The sequence below is a fragment of the Tyto alba genome, unplaced genomic scaffold, assembly GCF_018691265.1.
Source record: "Tyto alba isolate M040663 unplaced genomic scaffold, T.alba_DEE_v4.0 Super-Scaffold_8, whole genome shotgun sequence".
Lineage (NCBI taxonomy): Eukaryota > Metazoa > Chordata > Aves > Strigiformes > Tytonidae > Tyto > Tyto alba.
In genome coordinates, this window is record NW_024881329.1 from 20,372,322 (window position 1) to 20,393,983 (window position 21,662).

Genomic DNA, 21,662 nt, shown 5'->3' on the forward strand with positions numbered 1-21,662 from the left:
TGGGGGGGGGGGGCGAGGGCGGCGTGGGGTGCAGGGAGCTGTGGGGTGCAGGCAGCTGTGGGGTGCAGGGAGCTGTGGGGTGCGGGCAGCTGTGGGGTGCAGGGAGCTGTGGGGTGTGGGCAGCTGTGGGGTGCAGGGAGCGCTGGGGTGAAGGGGGGCCGTGGGGTGCAGGGAGCTGTGGGGTGCGGGCAGCTGTGGGGTGAAGGGAGCTGTGGGGTGCAGGGAGCTGTGGGGTGCAGGGACCTGTGAGGTGTGGGCACCTGTGGGGTGCAGGGGGCTGTGGGGTGCGGGTGGCCCAGCTGGAGGGCGATGGGCACCCAAACACGGGCTGCTCGTGGCCCAGCCCTGGGGCAAGGGCAGGGTGGGGTGAGGGTGGCCCGGCCATCGGGGGCCACCAGCCAGCTACGGCATGGGACACAGTCGTGGGGTATGGCGTGTGCCCCACGGAGCTGAGCCCCCAGGGCACCCCAGCACCAGCCTGTCCTCAGAACCAGGGAGCCAGCACGGGCCGGGTGCGCAGGCAGCGAGAGCGAGCGGCAGTGGGGACTTGCATCCAGCCCACAGCCACAGGCAGGGGAATAAAAATCCCATTTTGCATTTTATTTCCTAGTGGAGAAGAAAAAACACCCGAAGCAGGGCAGGCTGCCAGCCGCAGGGAGCAGCCCTGGTACCACCGGCCCCAAAGGCACTGGGTGCCCATCCCCAGCCCCACTCTCCACACTGGGAAATTAAGCAGAATTGCCCCAAATGCAAAAGGGAGCCAGGACCAGCCATCGGCCGAGTGCTTTTCTCTCCAGAATACACCGGCTTTTCCCAAAATACCTCAGTTCACCTTTTGTCACAAGTGCACTCAGGAAGCTCTGTGCTTGCTGGCTTGGCGTGGACACACACCAGAAATATGTGACCTTTTCAGTCAGCAGGCATTTACCTTCAAGGGCATGTCAATATTGACATTTTTAAGAGCTTGGGAAAAAAGCTTCCACACTAAAATTCTCCTTGCACAGACACTTGAAGAAGTTTCTGCAATGCATGTTGAGCATTTAGGGACATGCAAGAATCAGGATTAGATTTTTATTTCTTGACTGTTCCCTCCTGTGTGTGTTTATAAATAATGCAAATGTCTTTAAAACCCATCTCAGGGTATGTGTTGGCTCTTAGAACAAAGCTGGTAGGTTTTAAAATGGAAGTGTGCGTTTCTTGTATTGATTCCCATCCAAGTTTGCTCCCTTTGGGCTGTGAGTCTCAGTTCTGGAGGGAGCTGGGTGTACGGGCTCAGGACATCATCCAGCCACGATCAAAGGGGGGTTTCCCCAAAAAAAAAAAAAAAAGTATTTTTGGATTTAGGGCAAGCAAGAACCATAGGGCTGAAGTCACTAAAACTATTCCTCTCTTAAATTCAGCGTATGCCTGAGTGATGTGTTCTATCCAGTTCAACCCAGGTTATCTGTATGGGCAGAGCCTCAGAGGGTGGTTTGAGTTATTTTAACGAGTTTTCTCATTTTTATCAGAGATTTTACATGCAGTCAGGGCCATAGGAGCAGGTCTTTAAACCAGGTTTAAGGTCAGGCAGCTCTGCCATGTGGAGCCTGGGCTATTGCTCTGCTAAAATACTGCGCTGAAAGCCCATGGAGCTGCTGGGGCAACGCGGCCGAGGCCTCAGCTGGGCCTGGAGCAGCCAGAGGTGCCTCAGGAGCTGAAACTAATTCCCTAATTAGATATAAAAGGTCACGCCAGGCCTCTTCTGTAGGGGATTATTCTTGTTCAGTAGTTCTTTTTGCTCTGCAGAGCTCAGCAGGCTGGGGGAGCTGAAGCAATTTGCTAAACTTAGATATAGTGATTTAAGTGCTTCACGGAACTTGAGGGGGGAAAAAAAAAGTACAGTGGGGAAAAAAGCCCAAGCTGGGTTTGTTCTGGTAGTTGAGAGAGGGAAGAGCTGCCTTTGTTGGTGAAGGGTTTTGCATCTCCTTGGTGTTACGGTACAAAGGTGCTTTTGTTCCCATGGAGGCGCCGGACTACACCGATCCTGCACCGAGGACAGGGCAGAGCGAGAAGGGGTTACCCAGAAATGTAAGTACCAAACCTTGGGGCTGCTGACCTGCCCGTCCTTCTCCAGGGAGCTGGGGAGTGTGTGTGTGGGGAAAACAGGGACCAGCAACCTCCTGAGCCCGTTGGGGCATTGCCCACGCTTGGGCTTTTGCTCAGAGATTTCCCCCGTGGGTGCATCCCCAAGCTGTGGCCAAAAGCAGCCTGCCCACGGGGTGCCTGTCCCAGGGGCCTTTTGTGAGGCTGAAATAAGAGGGGGAAGAAAATCAAAGCGTGGCTGGAGTCGGCCTCGTGCAGTGCAGGGACAAGCACAAAGCTCTTTGTAGCTGTGAGCTGTCGGGATGTTGCTGGGGCAGTGTCAGGTCCCCGGCTGATGCTCAACCACCTCGGTGACTAGATGAGCAGAGAAACAGCGGCAGCCGAGCGACTGGGGGGACCTGGGGCTGGACGGGGAGGAGGTGGCGGAACTGGGAGCTGGGGGAGCTCCTGCCAGCCCCGCTCTTCCTCGCCTTACCCAGGCCGAGGGCCGTGCGCTGGGAATCTGGTTTGTTTTCTGCCGGAATCGTGTGTTTCTAGGGCAGATCGTGCCGCCGGAGGAAATTCCAGGGAATTCCTTTTTTTAGCTTGAGGTTTCCCTGGGCGCAGCGGTGAGGGATGCAATGCATAAAGCAGGCGGAGCTCCCGCCGGCACGAGGGGAAGCGAAGAGCCCGCGGGCTGAAGCACAGTGTGGAGCCATGGGAAGCTGGGGATGTTGGGGTGACTGGTGTTGGGGTGACTGGTGTAGCTGCTGCTGTGTGCGAGTCACGTCTTTCCTTCCGTGGTACCTGCTCGGAGCTGCGGCTTCTCTTCCCTCCTCCGGCCGCATTTTCTTACAACCTCTGCCACATCAGCGGTGCTTTTTCCGCTCTGATTTTTCCCTTTTGGAAATGATTTCCAGTTTATTTCAAGTTGGTGAATTGCTACATGATCGATTGATGTGTGGATAAAGACTTTGGTTTCTTGCGAGCCTCTGTTTCCAGCCTTAATTGGGCATTTATTACTATAACACGGTTGCATTGTGTGATTAAAAAGAAGAAACGAGAATCGCTTCAATATTGATTTCAGTGGCAAGATGAAGTTAATAATGTACGACTCCTAACAAGATTTGAGTGGCAAACAATAATGTCAGTGCCCAGTGATTATTTGGTTTCCATTGCACTATGCACCAGTGCTGTGACAAGCCTGGTGGTAATGAGAGCTGAAATTAACCCCGGGGCTAATTACCCTGCTGACCTGAGTGACGGGCTGATGCGAAGACAGGGCAGATCGCCTCCGGTTAAAGGATTTTCACCCTTTGGTTTATTTTTCAGTGTGGAGGGAGCTCACAGCAATGGAGCTATGGGAAAAACCTTTTATTTCTTGGGCCCAAACGGCTCCAAGCTCAGCCGAGCGGGCGGTGTGGGGCCAGTGCAGACCCCGCTCCCGGCTCCGCAGGCACTTCCCATCCTGGCAGCGAACATGCCGTGGCGGTTTGGGGACAGTAATGTAATTTCCATGACTTCCCAGATTCAGGCACCTTTGATTTGCCTTGGGAATGGCAGGAAGAGTTGGCTGGGGGTTTATGGTTGTGGTTTCTGGGAGGGTAGGACTTGGATCCTGATCCTAGCTGGACAGGGGAGGGGTTGATCTTGGAGATATCTCAAAGCAGATAGAGTGAAAACAAAGCTGAAAATGTTTGGAAGCGCGAGTGGGGGACGAGCCTCCCTGGCCAGCCCATGCAGCTGAATTCCCCGTGGCATCTCTAAGGGGTTTGGGTCATTTGCTTCAGGGCAGTGGGTTATGAAGGCACTGGGAGGGCAGCAAGCACCCAGAAATCCCCCCTGGTTTTGCAAAGATTGTCCTGAAAAAAAATAAGCAGCTGCTTTCCCCCAGCCACAAACACCATCTTTCAGCTAAAACACTGTTATGAAGTTTTTATTAGAAGCGTCAGGACAAACACTGCAGTTTTAAAACTCTCAGCTATTCAGAAACATGCTGTCATGAAACTGCTTTGGAGCAGTAATTGCCCCTTGTGAAAAGTTTGGGGATTTGTGATTTTTGTCTTTTTTTTTTTTTTTTCTGTCTCCTTTGGAAGGAAAAACAAATCCTTGCTTCTCCACAGGCATCACTTCAAAGTCAGATGTATTAATTGCTGTATGCCCCATAATAAGGGGGTGTACAGCAACAGGATTGCTTGTTATTTAACGTGCCTCAGGTACCTGGCTGCCAGATCCAAAGCAGGTCATTGCCCATCAGCTCTGTTTTCATTGGAAAGCTCCAATTCCATGTGCAAGATCTTTTCAGCTTTTCCTTTATAGCTTACTTAAATAAGGGAAAATTAAAAATAATAATCATCATCAACTGGAAATTTTTGTTGTAAGAGGAATGGAAATTGTCAGATGTGTCCTAGGAGAAGTTCTGCAAAATTACAACTTTTGGTGAGAGAAGGCATTTAATTTGTCTCCATCTGATGGATGTGGGTTGGTGTTATTAAAGCTGGCTGAGAGCTGACTTCAGAGGCGAGTGCTCATCCCTGCCAAATAATCAGCAGGAAGAGAATCATCTTTGTCTCTGTATCACAGTCTGGTCGAGAGCTGCTGTTAATTTTAAACAGCAGAACAATCTGATAAGGAAAGCAGAAGTCTTTTTAAGGATCAATTGAGATGAGAGATGGAGTTTGGACGTGACAGCAGAATAAGGAGTCGCTGGGGGGCTGGGATGGAGCACGTCCACCACAATTCAGCTGGATAATTCCCCCATGTCCGGATGCACCATGGCCAGGGCAAGCCAGCAGCAGTGCTGGGAGCTTTTCCTTCTGCACGTGCTTATCCTGGAAAAACCAACCCTGGCCTCGTCTTTAGTGTTTCCGGGCCCTGTAGGATAAGTCACTCTTATTCCAGAGCATGTATTGCCCCGCACTGCAGGTTTCTCTGGCTGGAGACAAGTGTTGGACTCAAGAGCTGCAGCCCACCCTGCTGCCCCTGCCCTGGGCTGGCGACTCTTCTTGAAGCATCAGAGCTTGAGGCATCTGCGGTGACATCCCAGTGTCTGTCCTGCCCCATGCAGGTGATGACCAGGAATCAATTTGCTGTGGTCTTACCCTTTTCTTTGCATGTTGGTCACTAGGTTGGCTTTTAGAAATAACCAAAGGGTCCAGCACCTGCAAGACATCTCCAGAGAGCAGCTGGAGCAGGACTGCCCAAAGCCACTTCAGCAAATCACAGACTGGTTTGGGTGGGAAGGGACCTTAAATCCCACCCAGTGCCACCCCCTGCCCTGGGCAGGGACTCCTTCCCCCAGCCCAGGGTGCTCCCAGCCCCGTCCAACCTGGCCTTGAACCCTTCCAGGGAGGAGGCAGCCACAGCTGCTCTGGGTACCCTGGGCCAGCACCTCACCCCCCGCACAGGGAACAATTTCTGCCTTAGATCTCATCTGAATCTCTGCTCTTTCAGTTTAAAAGAGTCACCTCTCATCCTACCCCCACCCCCTGATCCAGAGTCCCTCCCCACCTTTCCTGTCCCCCCTTTAAGCACTGGAAGTCTCCCTAAGGTCTCCCCGGAGCCTTCTCTTCTCCAGGCTGAACCCCCCCAACTCTCTCAGCCCGGCCCCCCAGGGGAGCTGCTCCAGCCCCCCCAGCATCTCCGTGGCCTCCTCTGGCCCTGCTCGAGCAGCTCCGGGTCCTTCTGCTGTTGGGGGCCCCCGAGCTGGCCCCAGCACTGCAGGGGGGTCTCCCCAGAGCGGAGCAGAGGGGGAGAATCCCCTCCCTGGCCCTGCTGCCCCCCCTGCTCTGGCTGCAGCCCAGGGCACGGGTGGGTTCTGGGCTGTGGGCACACGGTGCTGGCTCACAGGCAGTTTTCCCCCCACCAGCACCTCCATTCCCTCTCCTTGGGGCTGCTCAGGCAGTGCTCATCACCTCTTCTGCAAAACAGCAAGTGCAATCACAGCGCAGACCTTCCCCTCGCAGCAGGTTGCAATTTTTCCTAACCTGAGATCCTAGAGAGCCTGTCAATTAAAAAGCAGGACAGAATATTCTCAGCATCATTATACGGTGCTGCCAGCTCATGCTTCGGTGGGATTGGCTTTGTCAGCTCAGGTACATGGTGAACCACCTTTTTTTTCCCCTCTGTGGGGGTGAGGGTTCTCGGGAAAGCGCGGGGAGGATCAGACCGAGTGTGTTTAATCAGCGTGCGTCAAGCTCAGACGAACAGAGCCGACCTTGGCACGTGGTGGTGCCGCTGGAGGCAGCTCCCTGTCCTCGTTTTCCCACGGACGTGAGTGAAGGCGAGCGGTGGGCTCAATTCGTGCATCGCCCTGCGCTCGAGAGGGATGTTTAACAGATGTTTATGGCCGGTTATATTCCACAGAGACACTGATCAGTCTCAGCCATTGCCTGAGTACTTTTTTTTCCTTAGTCACTCACTGGATTAGGTGCTGCTTTCAACAAGGTGCTCTGGGGCTCAGGTTTCCCAGCGCCCTTTTCCCCCTGCCGTGCCTTTCCTGGCTGCCCGCTGTGCTCCTGTAGCCCAGCTGCTCTTTTGGCCGGCAATATCCCTCATGTTGCTCTGACAAGGCAGCACTCAGGTTGTCTTGGATTTCACTTTATTCTGCCTCATCTTGAAAACAAATTACTGGCAGCCTGACAATGGTGATGGATCACACCGGTGTTGTAGCACATCTGTCTGGGGAGATTAAGGGGGTAGAGAAATGCTGGTTGATGCAGAGAAAAGGGTTGTCTGAAAGGTACAACCCGAGGTGGGGGGCTAACATTTCCTTGTGATTACTAGTTTCTCACACCTGAAAAATCATCTCCTGTATTTGGCAGCAGGCCTTTGTGTGTAACAGTGCAGACAGGATGCTTCCCAACACTGCTGCTGGGGGCCTGGCTGCACCTACTGAGAGTTTGCTTTTTCTCTGTAGCTGTGCTGATACCAACGGCTCATCTTTTTGTTTAGCTTGGCGCATCTCCCGGCATGCGAATTATTTCTATGTATAGGAAGGCTGGTGTTGCTGTATAAGCAAAAAAAAAAAAAAAAAAAAAAAAAATCCATAGGGAAAACACTGCTTGGACCAGCAAGAGTGAGTTTGACTGACAGGAGCTAAACAGCTTGCTCTGCCTAGAATAAACCCTAACAGCTTGAAGTAAAGTCCTCACTGGTTAAACCACGTGTAGCATCACCAAGTGCAACGCTGCTGCCGGGACGCGTCGCGCTTCCTCGCGTATTCACAGTTTAAGCAATCTTGTAAAGTTCTTCAGGGCCTTAACAGGAGAGTTCTTGCCACGCTTATGGTGATTTAAGGACAGGCCCATCCTGTGTCTAGTTCCCAAAGGGTCGGTGGCTGAAGGGCAGACCGTGTGGTCCATTCTTCTGAACACCTCCACGCTGCAGTGCCTGCACTGGATGTTGTCCCTTTCCTTGAGCAACACAGGGTTAGAGTGCTCAAGCGTAAATGTTCCTACACAGTGTAAGTGTGGTTAGGTTAAAACTAGATAATAAATAGCTTGTGTGCATACAAAACAGCTAAAAAAAAAAACAACAACAAAAAAAAAAACCACAACCAACCAACCTTTTGTTTAAGTGGACAGCTCAGGTCTGCAGCCCTTCTGCTCACGCCCTGGCTGGGCTGGGGGAGCGGGCCATGCTGCGGAGCACCCCTGGAGGTGTCGACCCCAAGGCAGCCCCCAGCTCACCGCCAGCCTCAAAGAGCTTTGCGTGTCCCCGTCGCTGCTGAACAGGCAACGCGGAGGCGCTTCGGGACCTAATTTACTGTCTTGCAGCCGCGTTACCACTGACAGCCACAGACGGAGGAAACTGATGTTTCTTCCTGGCTCGTGTCCAGCGTGACGACGGAGCAAAACCGCGCTCTGCTCCTGGTGCTCATCCGGCTTTGCTGGCCGTACCGCGGCCGGCGGAGCTGGTGCTGCGCCGCGGGAACCAGCCACCCCGGGGCTTAGCACTGCTCGGGGTGGGAGCTGGCCCACCCTGGGGCGTGGGGACTGTGCTGGCGGGTGCTTGGGCTGAGCTCCTGGCAGTAGCTGGTGTTTTGGGCAAATCAGGGCAGGTGACCGGCTCGTTCTTCAGTCTCCTGTCCAGCAAAGCGCCTGGGTGCGCCTCGCCAGGGCGTCGGTGCAGATCGAAAGACCTCGGCTAATGCCGCATTTGGACAATTCTTCCCCAGACCCTTTCCTTCAGCTCCTGAGCTATTGGTAAAACTGAACTGGTGAGAGCTACTCCCGGGTCCCTCCTCAAGAGGAAATGCTGGGTTATGTGGATGTAAACTGTGTTTCAGTACAGTTATTTTCAACATATTTTTCTCTGATAGTTTTAATGGGAATAGACAAAATAATGTAAAGCATCTTCACAGTTGTTGCTAAATCACAAGAAGGAAACGTATCAACTACAAACTAGGCTGAGTACAGACAGAGGAATTATATCTTTCTCTCTCTGCACACACCATTTCTGGTAAACAGAAGCATCTTTGTCACAGCTTGACATCACAGGTGCGAGACATTTACAGCACTGTATCTGTACAGGAAAGCAGACGTATTTTTTCAAGATAAATTAAAAGGGATGTTTAAAAGATGACTAAAACCACCCTCCAACAAGACACAAAACTTGCAAGTCTTGTATCACTGACGTTCAGGTGATTCATCATATTTCTCAAGTCTTAAAAAAAAAAATGTGTTTGTTCTAACGGAGAATCATGAGCGTGACTTTTCTGTGAGTGGTGAGCCTGGGTGGGTGGTTATACTGATAAAGCTGATCGTGGAAGCAAACACTGAGTCATGACACTGAAGGAGAAGCACCAACAGAGAAACAGCGGTCGGTGAATGAGATAATAGCACCATTTATAATTGTACAGACAGGAAACAAGGAAGCTTGCTCAAGAAACTACTTTTAAAAATGTATTTCAATACAGTTACATAATGAACATGGTGTGACTCTAGCGTGCACAGACTGCTAGAACTACCCCTATAAGTTCTGTCTTAATGAGCTTTTTCTGACAGAAGATGTATGCTGCTTCCCTCTACTGACCCTTAGTGTCAATGCCAAGACAGCACAGGTTCAAGAAGCATCATACAAGTACATGATTACAGATTCTTTGATTAGTAATGGGAAATAACACTCTGCAGAGTTAAACAGGATGAAAAACAAACACTAGAACATATTTAAAGTCAGATACTTCTACACAAGTCTGATGAAAACAAGTTATTTGTAGTCTCCCTGGTTATCGCTTTGTGTTTCCTGATACAGAATCTCATCTGACCCTCTTTTGGAAAGGCTGAACAGGTACAAAATGACCCACAAGAGAAAAAATACTCCCCCCACCAGCCTATTCTATACTAGAAAGTTTGGCCAATAAAGGGGGAAACTGGAGGAGGGTACATCACACAGAGGGGAATGTTAAATAGTTAGTGTCAGCAAGGCTATCCATTTAATGAGTGCAGCGATACCCTCCTTTAGGGTCCCAGATTCACACAGGTGCAAAATATCTGTCTTCCTCCAGGCACAGCTCAGGGGCAACTCAGGCTTAAACAGTGAAGATCTATAGAAAACACCACAGTGGACTTGGCAGGGAAGGGAAAAAAAAATGCCCAATTGAGTAATAAAAAAGGTACAAGACAGGAAGAAAAACTGATTCAGTGGATTTATCTGTTCTATCCTAGACCATTATGTTTTCTGATGCTTCTGAATAACTATTTTTTGTTTAATGTGTCTCCTGATGAATTACAAACAATTCACATTCAGACTGGAATGATCAGGTTGCTACAGGCTGGGAGAAGATGAAAGTAAGACTTCAGTTCAGCACACGCTGTGTCACAGGCGTCACTCTTGACCGCAACAAATGCCAGTCACTGTCTCTGGGGGTCCAGAGCTGGGTTTCTGTGTGTTGGGGTTGTTTTTATTTTTTTAAATGACTGATAATTGGCACTTTTGCTCTGTCCCCCTGGTATTACTGTTGCTGGATACAACTTCACTCGGGCTGGGCCAAGAGCAGCTCTGTGGCAGGGCTGGCGCGTACCTCACTGCTCGGCAGCTGGAGGGTCTCCCTCGGTCTCCTGCTTCTCTGGCTGAGATTCCGGAGGGATGAGGTACTGTACCTCCTCCGTATTGATTGCCACCTTGTCAGGCTGCAGCCATCGCTTTAGATGTTCTAGTGTGCTGAGGGAAAGCAGAGACACAAAGTGAAACAAGAGAGCAGCAAAGCCTCGCAGGAATGTATGAAAAAAATGTCAGGAAATTCCTCCATATGTATTTCTGGCACCTCTGCAGGTGTTCCTGTTGCCACGGATAAGGTCTGTCATGGGACCAAGCCAGGTGCCAGAGGAATCTCTCATTCTACAAAGACATTCTGCTTCAGCTGTGCTTTTAAAATTATGGTTAGAAAAGTTTTACGCTCCAATTTTTCTTGATGAAAAGAACCCTTAGCAGGTACATCAACCTGTACATTCTTGAACTACTTGTCTGTCTCTGTAGCTGAATACTGCAATTAAATTTCCAACTTTCTGGGCTGGAAGTACAAAAACTAGAGTTAAAACGAAACAAACAAACCAACCCCACAACTGCTTATTTGCGATGAAAATTAGGAAATATCGGGGGGAATGGAGGGGAACAAAACCAAAACAGGAAGCACATATGAAACTGTGTGACCATTAGTAACACCAGGAGATTAGAGAAGAAAAGGCAGTATGGGTACATTCTAGAATGCTAATCATACTATGGATTCTATAGATGTTTATAAATATATACTAGCTTAATTACTGTCTTACAGCCTATCTCATAATAACTGGTCCAACCAGAACAGATCTACCGGTCTTTGATTAAATGTTGACTATAATCCTAAAAGTTTAATATTATAATTCTTAAATGTGTGTGTGTATGCTCATCTTCTAGAAGTGTGATTTGAGTCACTCAATACCACCACAGCAAAACTAACTTGCCCTTGTCCTTTCACAAGGGTGGAATTTCACTTGGTAATGTCCTTGGAATTATCTGTGTGCTTAAAAGTTAAGGCTTGTTTAATTATATCGGTGAGTGCAAATCAAATACTTCAGCACCACTTGGGAGTGACCTCTAACTTCATAGTCAAATTCTAGAGAGGAAACTTCTTTCATCCCCAGTCTTTAAAACAGTAGAAAGAGCATATGTATTTACAAAAGTTTGTTTTTAAATATAAATCACATTGAAGTTAACTGGTCAAAGAAAGAATCTAAAAACTCCTTATAAACATGGATTTTTTTTTTCATAGTTAAACTCCCAAACTAGCTTAAGTAGATTTTCTTCAAGGGAGAAAAATAATCTTCTTCTCAGCTAAAAGCAATCATGAAAAAATGTCAGCTCAGAAAGAGGAAATATGGAGAGCATTATCAGTGATGGGGAATGTGAGACCGCTAAAGAAAAGCACTCTCATCTTAATTCGTGTATCATCTATAAAAGGATAATGGGTGAGAGAGCAGCAGCACTGTAAGAGGGGCATGGAAGGGAGAGCCGCCGGGAAATCTAATCTCAGGACTGGTACCAATCCTATAAAGACCTTGAAATCCCACAAGTGTCTGAAGCAGTGCTTAACTGGGCCCTGACAAAGATGTAGGGAATGGCCTGGGGTTCACTTTTAAAGTTAAGCCTTAAAAAAAGGCAATCTGAGACATCCCTCCTCCACTCCATTCCTTCCCTAAATGTGACAAGCGAAATTACAGAGTAGGTTCCAGTTGTTTCCATGCTGGATCGCTCCCATCTGAGGGATGCAAAAATCCATCAACAGCATTTGAAGTTCAAACCCTCCCTGCTCTGTGTCTCCCCCTCTAGTACGATGCAAATGGTCATTATCAAACTGTTTCAGAAAGCCTGTGACAGCCTTACCAAGTTGCACTGAGATGTGATTTTTGTCATAATGCCCTACCACAAGTCCTGACGAACCCTTATTTTAGTTTTTAAGAAATAAAGTCTGTTTGCCAACACGGTAAGTGGTAGTCCCTTCTCATCCACTCACTCATTACCTCTCATCAGAGTCATGTCCCTCTACGTAAAATTCAGACTCAAATTTCTCCTGCAGGAACCTGTCCCAGCATTCCTTCTTAGCCTGGGAGAGAGTGCGCAGCATGTCCTTGGAGGTCACCTCCTGAGACAAGCCTTTAATTCTCATCAGTCTTCTCTCTGTGAAGAGGCAAAGGAGGGGTCTTTGTTATCTGTATTATGTTTCTCTGAAAAGAAAGAAATGACGTATCTGGGCTGCTAGATCAAAAAAAGTTAAATTAACTTTTCAAGACTAAGTCCTATTTTAAAAGTATTTTCCCCCTGTATTTCAGGTCTGCACAACTGTATTTCTTGTATGTATAGAAGATGGTATTTTTCAGGTGATGCTTCTGAAGGAAATAAGGTTTATGCAATCAGTCAACTCTGCCTAGTTTTGAGTTTTAATAACTTTCACACTTCCTGTGTGATTTGACGGAAACTGAACAGTAGGGTGCAGATCTCACAGGCATTAAGTTCCTGCCATTTCCATGCAAATTGGCATAGAATACAAATCACAATAATTGCAGCATGAATCCAAGTAGTGCCCAAACTGAGGGGAAAAAAATATGAGTGCAGCAGTATTATTAGTTGGGTGTCTTTTAACAGAATGTGATATTGTGACTTTCTCAGCCACAGGGGACAATGAAAACGCCTCCTTACCTGATGCAGGGTAATCCAATTACAATGTACAAAAGCAAATTTCATTAATTCCTCTGGTCACAAAATCCCATTATAACAGTTTACTCCTTAAATTGGGTCAGGTATTGACATGTAATCACACTTACTGCAAAGTGTATCATCATTAGTTGAACTGGGCTAGTTCACAACACTGTGGCCCACCTGTTAAGCTTTCTGGAGGTTGTCCTGTGTCACAGAATTGAGCTGTCACTGAAAGCCTCTGGCCCTAGCAGTTCAGGAGATTTGAATTATCCTATCTGTCCAAACATACAGCCCGGCTGATGCTATGACTCCGCAATCACTAATCCTGGCCAGGTACAAACATAGAACAGGTTTATTTCTGTTGATGTAGCCAGACTATACAAAAGAAACTTTGTGCTCCTGTTACGCTTTCATCCTGGCTATGAGAAAACACACACAGATGTAGTCTGAAGCCTGCTTGTAAAAATTAATCCACTGGTGTTTTCTGAACAAGTCGGAACTGCAGCAGTAATTAATACCAGAAGAGCAATTTACATTTTGTTGCTGTGACAGCCTTCATCTAAGAACTCTACTTAGTGTTCTGTGAAATATTAGTCTAAAACAGCAACTAAGGTAAGATGGAAGCTCTAGCAGAAATAAAAGCTTAAAAAGCCACTTCTGCTACCCATTTCTCCTTGCCTGTTTCTGCATGCAGCCTCCTGCACAGGCCAAGACGACAAAGTGTGTGGCTGCACTGCAAACTGGGTTACAAACTTACCCAAGATAAAAATAACTCCATGGAAGGGAATGAAGGGGAAAAGAAGAGCCATAAAGCTGGAATATTTTGCTACGAGTGGAGGGAGTGACAGTCCAACTGCTGAACAGCTGGGGAAGCCCAAAGCTTCTGCTAACAGGCAAGAGGAGCATCCACCCTGGGGTTGAATGCTGCTGTACAGTGAGGCCTCTGGAGGGAGTAGGAAACACTTAAAAGAGGGTGACAAATTCCATGGCCTTAGAGCTAGATTGCAGCGTTTAGCTGTGCTGGGATGTTAACTTCAGTGCTGGTAACCTTACCATCCCTTGTATCAGCTGTTATGTTGCTCAAAATCAATTTATGGCTTTATAGATTATGCAGAAATTAAGAGAAGTAATTGCGCAAAGATGATTTGCATGATCCAGCATCTTAAAATGCAGATTCTACCAGGCGTGATTTGGGAAGGCATCAGAGCTAGCTTTCCCATACCTGTCCCCCTCCTCTCCAGCCAGAAAACAGGTCACACAAAGAAATTTTACTTTCCTCTGTCCACTCAGAACTGTCTCCTGAGACTCCACAAAAACAGTGAGACAAATACTGGCAACACAAAAACACGCAGGCTCTATAATGAGTTCAGAATGCATTTCCTCTCCCCAAGACAACTACTGTGGAACTACATGCTCTTCAGAGAAAAAACAGCAGTGTCCCTACCACACTTATTTTGAGGGAAAAACCCCAAAGTCTTTAGTTTGTACTTGATAAAAAGTTCCTTTTTGCGGCACACCTGAAGGAGCTATGACCGTGCTTCTCATTTCCACTAATGCACTTGCAATAAGCGAGTCAGATGCTCTTAAATAGTTGTAAGACATCTTTCCAACCAGAGCTGTGAGCACCGTCACCTCAGCCGCACAGAGCCGCAGCTGTCATCAGGCACCAAAGCAGATAGAGACATCAAAGCCGTCCCAGACACTCACCTAGGGATGCCAAATACACCTCCGAATCATTCAGGGGTGCCCAGGGCTTCAGGTCTCTTTGGGAAGAGACATCTGATCCACTGCCCTGGCTTCCTCCGTCGGTGTAAGAATCCATGAAGGAGTCTGTAAAAGCATCGCTGGCGTCCTTCAGGTCGGGATGTGGCAGACACGAACAGATTTCTGCCCAGAGGTCTTCGCTGGACTTGGCGACCACGGAGTCAACGCTCTCAATCATCCTCATCGTGAAGTCCTGAGCGGGGGGAATTAAATGATGAATACGGATCAGAAACCCCTCTCTCCCAGGCCTCTCCCTCTCTGCCCCCCTCTGCCCGAGTCACGTCACCAGATGGTTTAGGGGCCTCTCATCCCCCCGGGGAAGCGTGGTCCCCCTCCAGCGAGGAGTGAATCGCCCTGGGGTGCCGCATCTACCCCAGGGGCCCAGCGAGCCCCTCAGGGCCTGACGGACCCCGCAGGCCGCGCTGCCTGCCCGCCCTCCGCCCCTGCCCCCGGATGCCCCTGTCACCGCCGCTCCCCGGGGCCGCTCAGAACCTTGGCTGAGCAGCTCAGGACACACGGAGGGGCCGCCCCGGCCCCGATCCCGGTCCCGGTCCCCGTCCCCGCCTCGGCCACCGCCCGCACCGTAAACACGGGAAGCCGCGACAGCTTCTCCCTACGCACCGATTGGCATCCGCGCCTGACCAATCGCCGCGCTCCCCGGGGCGGTAAGAGGGCTCCTATTAGCCCGCGGCCCAGCGGTGGGCGGGGAGTCTGCCGGATGCCGTGTGGGAACCTGAATCCGCTGCGGCGCCACCTCGGCAAAGGGCGGAAGTGTTCCTGTGGGAGGAGGTGAGGAGCCGCTATCCGCGGCTGTGGGGCCCTCAGCGCGGCGGGTATCGGTATCACTATCGCAACCGGCTCCGGCTCGGAGGGGCCGGCTGGGCCCTGCACCGGCCCGGCCGAGCCCTTGGCGGGGCGGGGTGTGTGGGGGAGGGCTGTATCTTGTGTCCCCAGTGCCCGGGTGCGCTCCCGCCGGCTCCGCCGGGGCGCAGGCCTCGGGCCCTCCGCGGCCGGTCCGTTAGCCCATGTCACCCTGACCCGCACGGCAGCCTTGGCTGAGCCCGCGCCGGCCGGCAGATCCCGCTGGAAACGGCTTCTGCCCGGCCCCGGAGCGGCGTCCCGCGGCACTTGGCGTGAAGCGCCTGCTTTAGGTAACCTTCGTAATTTTAAATGTGGAGAGCGCCAGCCGGCCCGGGAATTATTTCTCACAGCTCTTGCCTGTAATCGGGGTAGTGTCGTTGATTCTCAGGGTCTGACATTCAGCCCTGCACCTTGTGCTCCATCGTAGTTCGAGTAGCATCACAGGTGTGAGACTGTGTTACAGCGAGGAGAGATGAAGCTCTGGGGTGCCTGTCAAACCGCTGGTTTTGAATTCCTCCTCTCAGCAGGGTGCTGCCCGTTTCCGGGGGATGATCTGTCTGCTGCCCTGCACTGTACTTACACTCATGGGACTGTTCTTTGCCAGAACGATGGCCTGGACGTCAAGTGGAAAAACGCACCCTGAGCTGGTCAACAACCTCTACAGTGAGTACCAGCGTGGTCAAAAGCTGCTGACTGGATCTGTTGGCACCTTGATGTGAGGATATTTAGTGTTAGCAGTGATATGTTGTGATGCTGTTCATTCTGAAGCATCGGAGTTGATGCTGCCTGAATTCCAGTATTTGTCCCCATCTGAACTTGTTCTCTTTATAATTGGAAACAAGATGTAATGCCAGGAAGGACTTTCCACAGCCTTCTTTCCACTCCTCTAGAGCAGTCAATGCCTGGCACCTTTTAAAATGCTGCACAAGGGGACGTCGTGCTGAGCCTGTAGCTGCTGAGCTCCCTGGCAGGCTGCGCTCCAGCTCTGGTGGGATGCCCTGGGGCTGGAGTAGTGCTTGGTGCCCCCGCTCCGCTCCAGGCAATGGGCTGCAAAGCCTTTAAAAACAGCTTTGAATTTCCCCTGCTGCTAAAGCTGTTTTTTCCATATAAGAGTTCACTCAGAGATGAGGTTTCTGCAGTCATTGCTCTTAGCTTTTAGTTTACTCACTGTGCCAGTGCTCCTGAAACCTGATCTGGAGTCTCAGCTTTCAGGAGTGAAAGTGTGACTCTGTTTACCTTCCATGACGTTTGGCAGTCGCAGAGACGTTGTGGGTGTATGTCACCATCCTCTGAGAGACACTGGGCTGGTGGTTGGGACTATAACCTGATTTTGTTTGGGGTAGCACAAACTGAAAAGGATGTTACTTCCATCTGTAGCTTTGTTTGCTGTCCCTTCTCAGATCAATTATTAAGGCTGAATCCTCCCAGTTCCACTACCTCCCTGAACTGTACTCCCCACTTCCAAATCTCTTCTTGCTACAGTATTGAGGATTTAAGTCCTTTCTGTCTTTTTCCTTCTCCCAGAAAAAGGGATAATTAAATCCCAGCGAGTCTTTGATGTGCTGCTGGCTACTGACAGAGGTCACTACATCAAATATTTCCCATACATGGATTCTCCTCAATCTATCGGTGAGTAACTTAAGGCAAAGTGTCACCGCTTTTACATTGTGCACATTGCTACGCTTGTCACACTGACAGAGGGGCACGACATGGCTTGGCAGGTCCAAGTTCTTTGTGCTAGGTGTTCCCTGCCCAGAACAGGGAGGCCACAGGAGGAGGTTTTCGGACAATGAAGTGCTTTAGTGTGGCAAAAGAGAAGAGTGTTTTCATATTTTTAGGGGAAAATAAAGAACTGCTCACATTGGTAATTTTAACTGTAATTTCTTTATCGCATAAAGAAAGTGGAGAACAGTGACAAGTGGCATTCCTCAGGGGTCAGTGCTGGGCCTGGTGTTGTTTAACATCTTAGTTGGGGGACATGAACATGGGATCGATGCACCCTCAGCAAGTTCCCCACTGACACCGAGCTGTGTGGTGGGTGACATGCAGGAGGGCAGGGATGCCATCCCGAGGGACCAGAACAGGCTGGAGAGGTGGGACTGTGCTAACCTCATGGAGTTCAACAAGGGCAAGGGCAAGGTCCTGCCCATGGGTCGGGGCAATCCCCAGCACAAATCCAGGCTGAGCGAGGAGCAGCTGGAGAGCAGCCCCAAGGAGAGGGACTTGGGGGTGTTGGTGGGAGGAAAACTGCCTGTGAGCCAGCACCGTGTGCCCACAGCCTAGAACCCACCCGTGCCCTGGGCTGCAGCCAGAGCAGGGGGGGCAGCAGGGCCAGGGAGGGGATTCTCCCCCTCTGCTCCGCTCTGGGGAGACCCCCCTGCAGTGCTGGGGCCAGCTCGGCAGCCCCCAATAGCAGAAGGACACGGAGCTGCTCGAGCGGGGCCAGAGGAGGCCACGGAGATGCTCGGGGGGCTGGAGCAGCTCCTCTGGGAGGCCGGGCTGAGAGAGTTGGGGGGGGTCAGCCTGGAGAAGAGAAGGCTCCGGGGAGACCTTCGAGCAGCCTCCCAGTGCTTAAAGGGGGGACAGGAAAGGTGGCGAGGGACTCTGGATCAGGGGGTGGGGATAGGACGAGGGGTGACAGTTTTAAACTGAAAGAGGGGAAGATTTAGATGAGGTATTAGGAAGAAATTCTTCCCTGTGTGGGGGGTGAGGCGCTGGCCCAGGGAGCCCAGAGCAGCTGTGGCTGCCCCCTCCCTGGAAGGGTTCAAGGCCAGGTTGGACGGGGCTGGGAGCACCCTGGGCTGGGGGAAGGTATCCCTGCCAGGGGCAGGGGGGTTGGCACTGGAGGGGCTTTAAGGTCCCTTCCAACACAAAGTTCTATAATGATAACTTTTGTCACCCTTTTCCTTTTAGGGTACAAGGCTACAATCAGTGCACCACATATGGTAAGATGAAACTTTTCAGAGAAATGGAGGAAATTATTTGCCATTTTTTATTTTATTTTTTCTTAAATACTAAAGTAGAAAGGTGAAAAGGATCCTATGGGCACGATTATCATGCTGCTTTCTTTAGGCACTGCATACGTGAAGCTTTTTCCTTTTTAAGAAGAGTTTGCCCTATACTCTAAGTTGCTTTTAAAAGTATGTTTAGACAGGAATTCTGTGCAGCTGAGGCTAGCCCTTAATGTCCATTTTTTGCATGAGACCTCTTTTTCCCTGCTGCTTCACATCTGAACCTCTTCCTAAATGCTATTCTGCAAAAATATTTTCCAGATCAAACACTTGAATTTCACTCTGAATGTCAGGCAAAATGCCAGGTGTGCTGTGTTTAAATCAGAGCAGATAATGCTTAGAACAAGAAGTTTTAGGAGAGGAGACTGAAATGGGATGTTTCACACCTCCTTGTTGTCCACCCAGCATGCCCACGCACTGGAATTGCTGAAGGATCAGCTTGTGGAAGGTGCAAAAGCGCTGGATGTCGGGTCTGGAAGCGGCTATCTTACAGCTTGCTTTGCCAGGATGGTAAGCTCGCGGCGCTCCACTTCTAGCTGGTGAGGTGCATCGGACGGGTCACTTGCTGAGCTGGTGTGTGCTTTTTGCAGGGAGAGGAGGAAGTGGGAGGAGGGGGTAAACTCCCAGACCAGCTTGTAGTAAACCCAAATTCAGTCATTTTTTGAATCTAAATGAATGCTGTATCTGCTGTGAGCTGTTTTGTACATTACCCGGTTCAGGTCAAGGGGAGTGTGTTAATCTACTGTGCAAGTCCGTTGTAGGTTCTTTTTCATTTCCTTCTTAATTAGTCACAGACTGTTTCTTTGTTTTCTAAACTCCTGAAATTATTTTCTAAGATAAAGCTGGTCAAGTTATTCTTCTTAGGATGTTAGTTTGTCAAGAACTGGCCCTGCCATGGAAGCTGCTAATTCTACCAAATAATTATTTATTTGGAAATGACAGATTATTAAGAATCCCCACAGGCAGTGTCTGTGTATCCCTCAAGTAACTTATACAACTGGGACTACTCAGCCTTAAAAGCAAAGGGGCAGAGTATTTGCAACTCCTGTTCAGAAACTCTGTTCTTAAGTTTCTTCCTGGAAATTCTCCAATCCCCACAGTAACTTGCCCTGTAAGATGCATCTCTGTACATATAGAAGGTATATAGGTGCTTGCTGGTTTTCTTTTCAGATGGGCCCGACAGGGAAAGCTGTGGGTGTAGAGCACATTAAAGAGTTGGTACATGAATCCATCAGAAACGTCCAGGAAGATGATCCAGCTTTGCTCAGCTCTGGCCGTGTCAAGCTTGTGGGTGAGCTCCCCGGGCTCTCGGTGCTCACTCTCTCCGGTGAACGTGTTAGCTCTGGCTGCCTGCAGAGCTCTGCCTCTCTGAGTGGTTGTTCCCGATTGTGTTGGTGCTTGCCACGGTGTTGCCAGAAACCACTGGCTAAGTGAGCACTGTGCCACACTGACCTGAACACTGCCATGTAAGCAAGTAGTATTTAACATTACAGGCAGTCTTACCATACACCTTGCTTCCAAGTGTGTAGTGACTATCTTGATTCAGTAAGAGATGCTTTTTGGAGGAGAGTGGCTGTACCACGTCTGGGCTTTAGTTTATCTGAACGGGTCTGCACACACTGTTGTGGTTTTTGGGGAGGATAACTTGAGTTAGCTTTTTCTGTATCTGGAGTCTCAAGCCTGCACAAAGCCACTGCATTGTTGAAAGGCCCTCCTGGCTTTGTTCCCTCTTCTAGCATGGCTCTGTTCCAGAAATCTCTCCCCCTTTTTAAAAAGCAAACCAACAAAATTCAAATTCCCGTCACAATCTTGTTACAAAGCTTTCATTGTTTAGATTTCAGTTGAAAGGATATAGGAAGAATTATTTTTTGCATGGAGTTGTTATCAGAACAAAGGTCTTTTCTGCACGCTTTTTCTTCCTGCAGTGGGAGATGGCAGGCAGGGGTACCCCGAAGAGGCTCCTTACGATGCCATTCACGTTGGAGCAGCAGCAGCAACTGTACCCAAGGAGGTGAGAGCGATCATGCTAGATGTCTTGTTGTGGGCTGCCTGCATCAGTAGCTGTGAAAAAACTAATTAGGGAACCGCTGGAAGCTGCTTTTTCTGTCTGTTTTATATGGAGCTGGCAAGTTTGTGCTTTTCAGTGTGTCATGACCTTCACAGCACAGCTTATTTCTGTTGTCTTTTTTTTTTTGGCTCTGCTCATTCTGGTTTCTCTTGCTTGCCAGTTGCTGAACGAATTGAAGCCGGGAGGTCGATTAATATTGCCTGTTGGTCCCGAAGGTGCAAACCAAGTTCTGATGCAGTACGACAAGACCAGCGATGGGCAAATCATTGAAACACAACTGATGGGCGTGATCTACGTTCCTCTGACTGATAAGGAAAAGCAGTGGCCTCGGTAAAAATTTGCTCTCCCTTGAGGAACGTTTCTTCTTCACAGCTGTCCCTGTGAGCTTGCTCTACTTCACTGCTGGCTTTACTGAGTCCTGGATTCTTAGCAGATGCTGCTTGTAAAAGAGAAGAGGCACAGCAGGAGAGCAGGATAATTTTTTGTTAGATAGGGCTTGCAGACAGAGGACTTGAGCTTTTATATTTTTTTTGGAGCCTGTGTACTTTCATAAACACCGTAGCTGTGTTGGTTGTTGCTGAGCTGAAGGCTGCGAATAGTAACTGTTGGTTTTTCTTTGCCTCAGGGATGAATTCTGACAGATGGATGGATATCTTTAAAGTGACCTCAGAAAGCTCATGAATGGGACTTATGACTGTAGATGGTCTGTACGGTTCTGCTTTTTGAACGGAAGCTTTATCAGTAGGTGTGCTTGCGACGGCAAGTCCTGTTTTAGTAAACCTTGTTGCGGAGGGATGGAGAAAAAGGTGTTTCTCTAGGAGCAGGGGCAGGCTCTCGGAGCCATGCCTGCTTCCAGACAGTGACTGGATCCGGGTGACTGCAGCTGCCCTCTCTGATAAGCTATAGATAACATCTGCTCACAGAGAATTCCAAAAGCAGGCAGAAGTACTTAAACCTTCACTAAAAAAAACGCTTTGACTCCTCTGCCTACTTCTTGAGTAAGACACAATTACTGTTTCAGAGCAGCGGTCTACCCTGATTTGTCAAAGTTTAATTACGAGAGCGTGTTCTCTTCCTGTCCTGCATCAACTAATTTAATCTTCGGTAGCAACACTGAGAATTCTGGGTTAAAATCCTGGTCTCTCGCTGTTTCCCGGCTGTGCCTTTCCTTCTCCCGCTGGCGCTTGGCCTCGCGGGCGGCTGAACCGGGAGGGTTAAGAGCG

The 21,662-nt window shown here is 49.5% G+C and overlaps 2 protein-coding genes across 9 annotated transcripts; one reads left to right on the forward strand and one right to left on the reverse strand.

The window, feature by feature from the left end:
* The first annotated feature begins 1,768 nt into the window (after window positions 1-1,768).
* Window positions 1,769-21,572, forward strand: LOC104358173 (protein-L-isoaspartate(D-aspartate) O-methyltransferase). 6 transcript variants are annotated; one of them, XM_032993110.2, is made up of 9 exons: window positions 1,769-2,067; window positions 15,888-16,023; window positions 16,885-16,989; window positions 18,274-18,305; window positions 18,777-18,881; window positions 19,542-19,662; window positions 20,297-20,382; window positions 20,600-20,769; window positions 21,065-21,572. In XM_032993110.2, exons 1-9 carry the CDS (start codon window positions 1,999-2,001, stop codon window positions 21,075-21,077), a joined length of 837 nt encoding a protein of 278 aa, XP_032849001.1. In that variant the 5' UTR covers window positions 1,769-1,998; the 3' UTR covers window positions 21,078-21,572. The 6 variants fall into 6 exon arrangements, with proteins under 6 accessions (XP_032849001.1, XP_032849000.1, XP_032849007.1 ...); XM_032993109.2 differs by having other exon boundaries at window positions 1,770-2,067; window positions 15,885-16,023; XM_032993116.2 differs by lacking the exon at window positions 1,769-2,067 and adding an exon at window positions 15,201-15,288.
* On the reverse strand, window positions 8,893-15,104 carry CCDC32 (coiled-coil domain containing 32). 3 transcript variants are annotated; one of them, XM_042784624.1, is made up of 4 exons: window positions 14,992-15,104; window positions 14,443-14,692; window positions 12,060-12,216; window positions 8,893-10,224 (listed from the first exon to the last, which is right to left on the reverse strand). In XM_042784624.1, exons 2-4 carry the CDS (start codon window positions 14,681-14,683, stop codon window positions 10,086-10,088), a joined length of 537 nt encoding a protein of 178 aa, XP_042640558.1. In that variant the 5' UTR covers window positions 14,684-14,692; window positions 14,992-15,104; the 3' UTR covers window positions 8,893-10,085. The 3 variants fall into 3 exon arrangements, with proteins under 3 accessions (XP_042640558.1, XP_042640557.1, XP_042640556.1); XM_042784623.1 differs by having other exon boundaries at window positions 14,966-15,034; XM_042784622.1 differs by lacking the exon at window positions 14,992-15,104 and adding an exon at window positions 14,786-14,930.
* Window positions 21,573-21,662: the final 90 nt, after the last annotated feature.

What these genes read in the sequence shown, in the direction of transcription:
- CCDC32 (XM_042784624.1), bottom strand. Translation starts at nt 14,683, where the DNA reads ATGAGGATGATTGAGAGCGTTGACTCCGTGGTCGCCAAGTCCAGCGAA. An exon ending in GGTGTATTTGGCATCCCTAG is followed by an intron (nt 12,217 to 14,442) that starts GTGAGTGTCTGG and finishes GCCTCTTCACAG; the next exon opens with AGAGAAGACTGATGAGAATT. An exon ending in GGACATGACTCTGATGAGAG is followed by an intron (nt 10,225 to 12,059) that starts GTAATGAGTGAG and finishes GCTTTCCCTCAG; the next exon opens with CACACTAGAACATCTAAAGC.
- LOC104358173 (XM_032993109.2), top strand. Translation starts at nt 1,999, where the DNA reads ATGGAGGCGCCGGACTACACCGATCCTGCACCGAGGACAGGGCAGAGC. An exon ending in AGAAGGGGTTACCCAGAAAT is followed by an intron (nt 2,068 to 15,884) that starts GTAAGTACCAAA and finishes TCCTCCTCTCAG; the next exon opens with CAGGGTGCTGCCCGTTTCCG. An exon ending in CAGCAACTGTACCCAAGGAG is followed by an intron (nt 20,383 to 20,599) that starts GTGAGAGCGATC and finishes CTTGCTTGCCAG; the next exon opens with TTGCTGAACGAATTGAAGCC.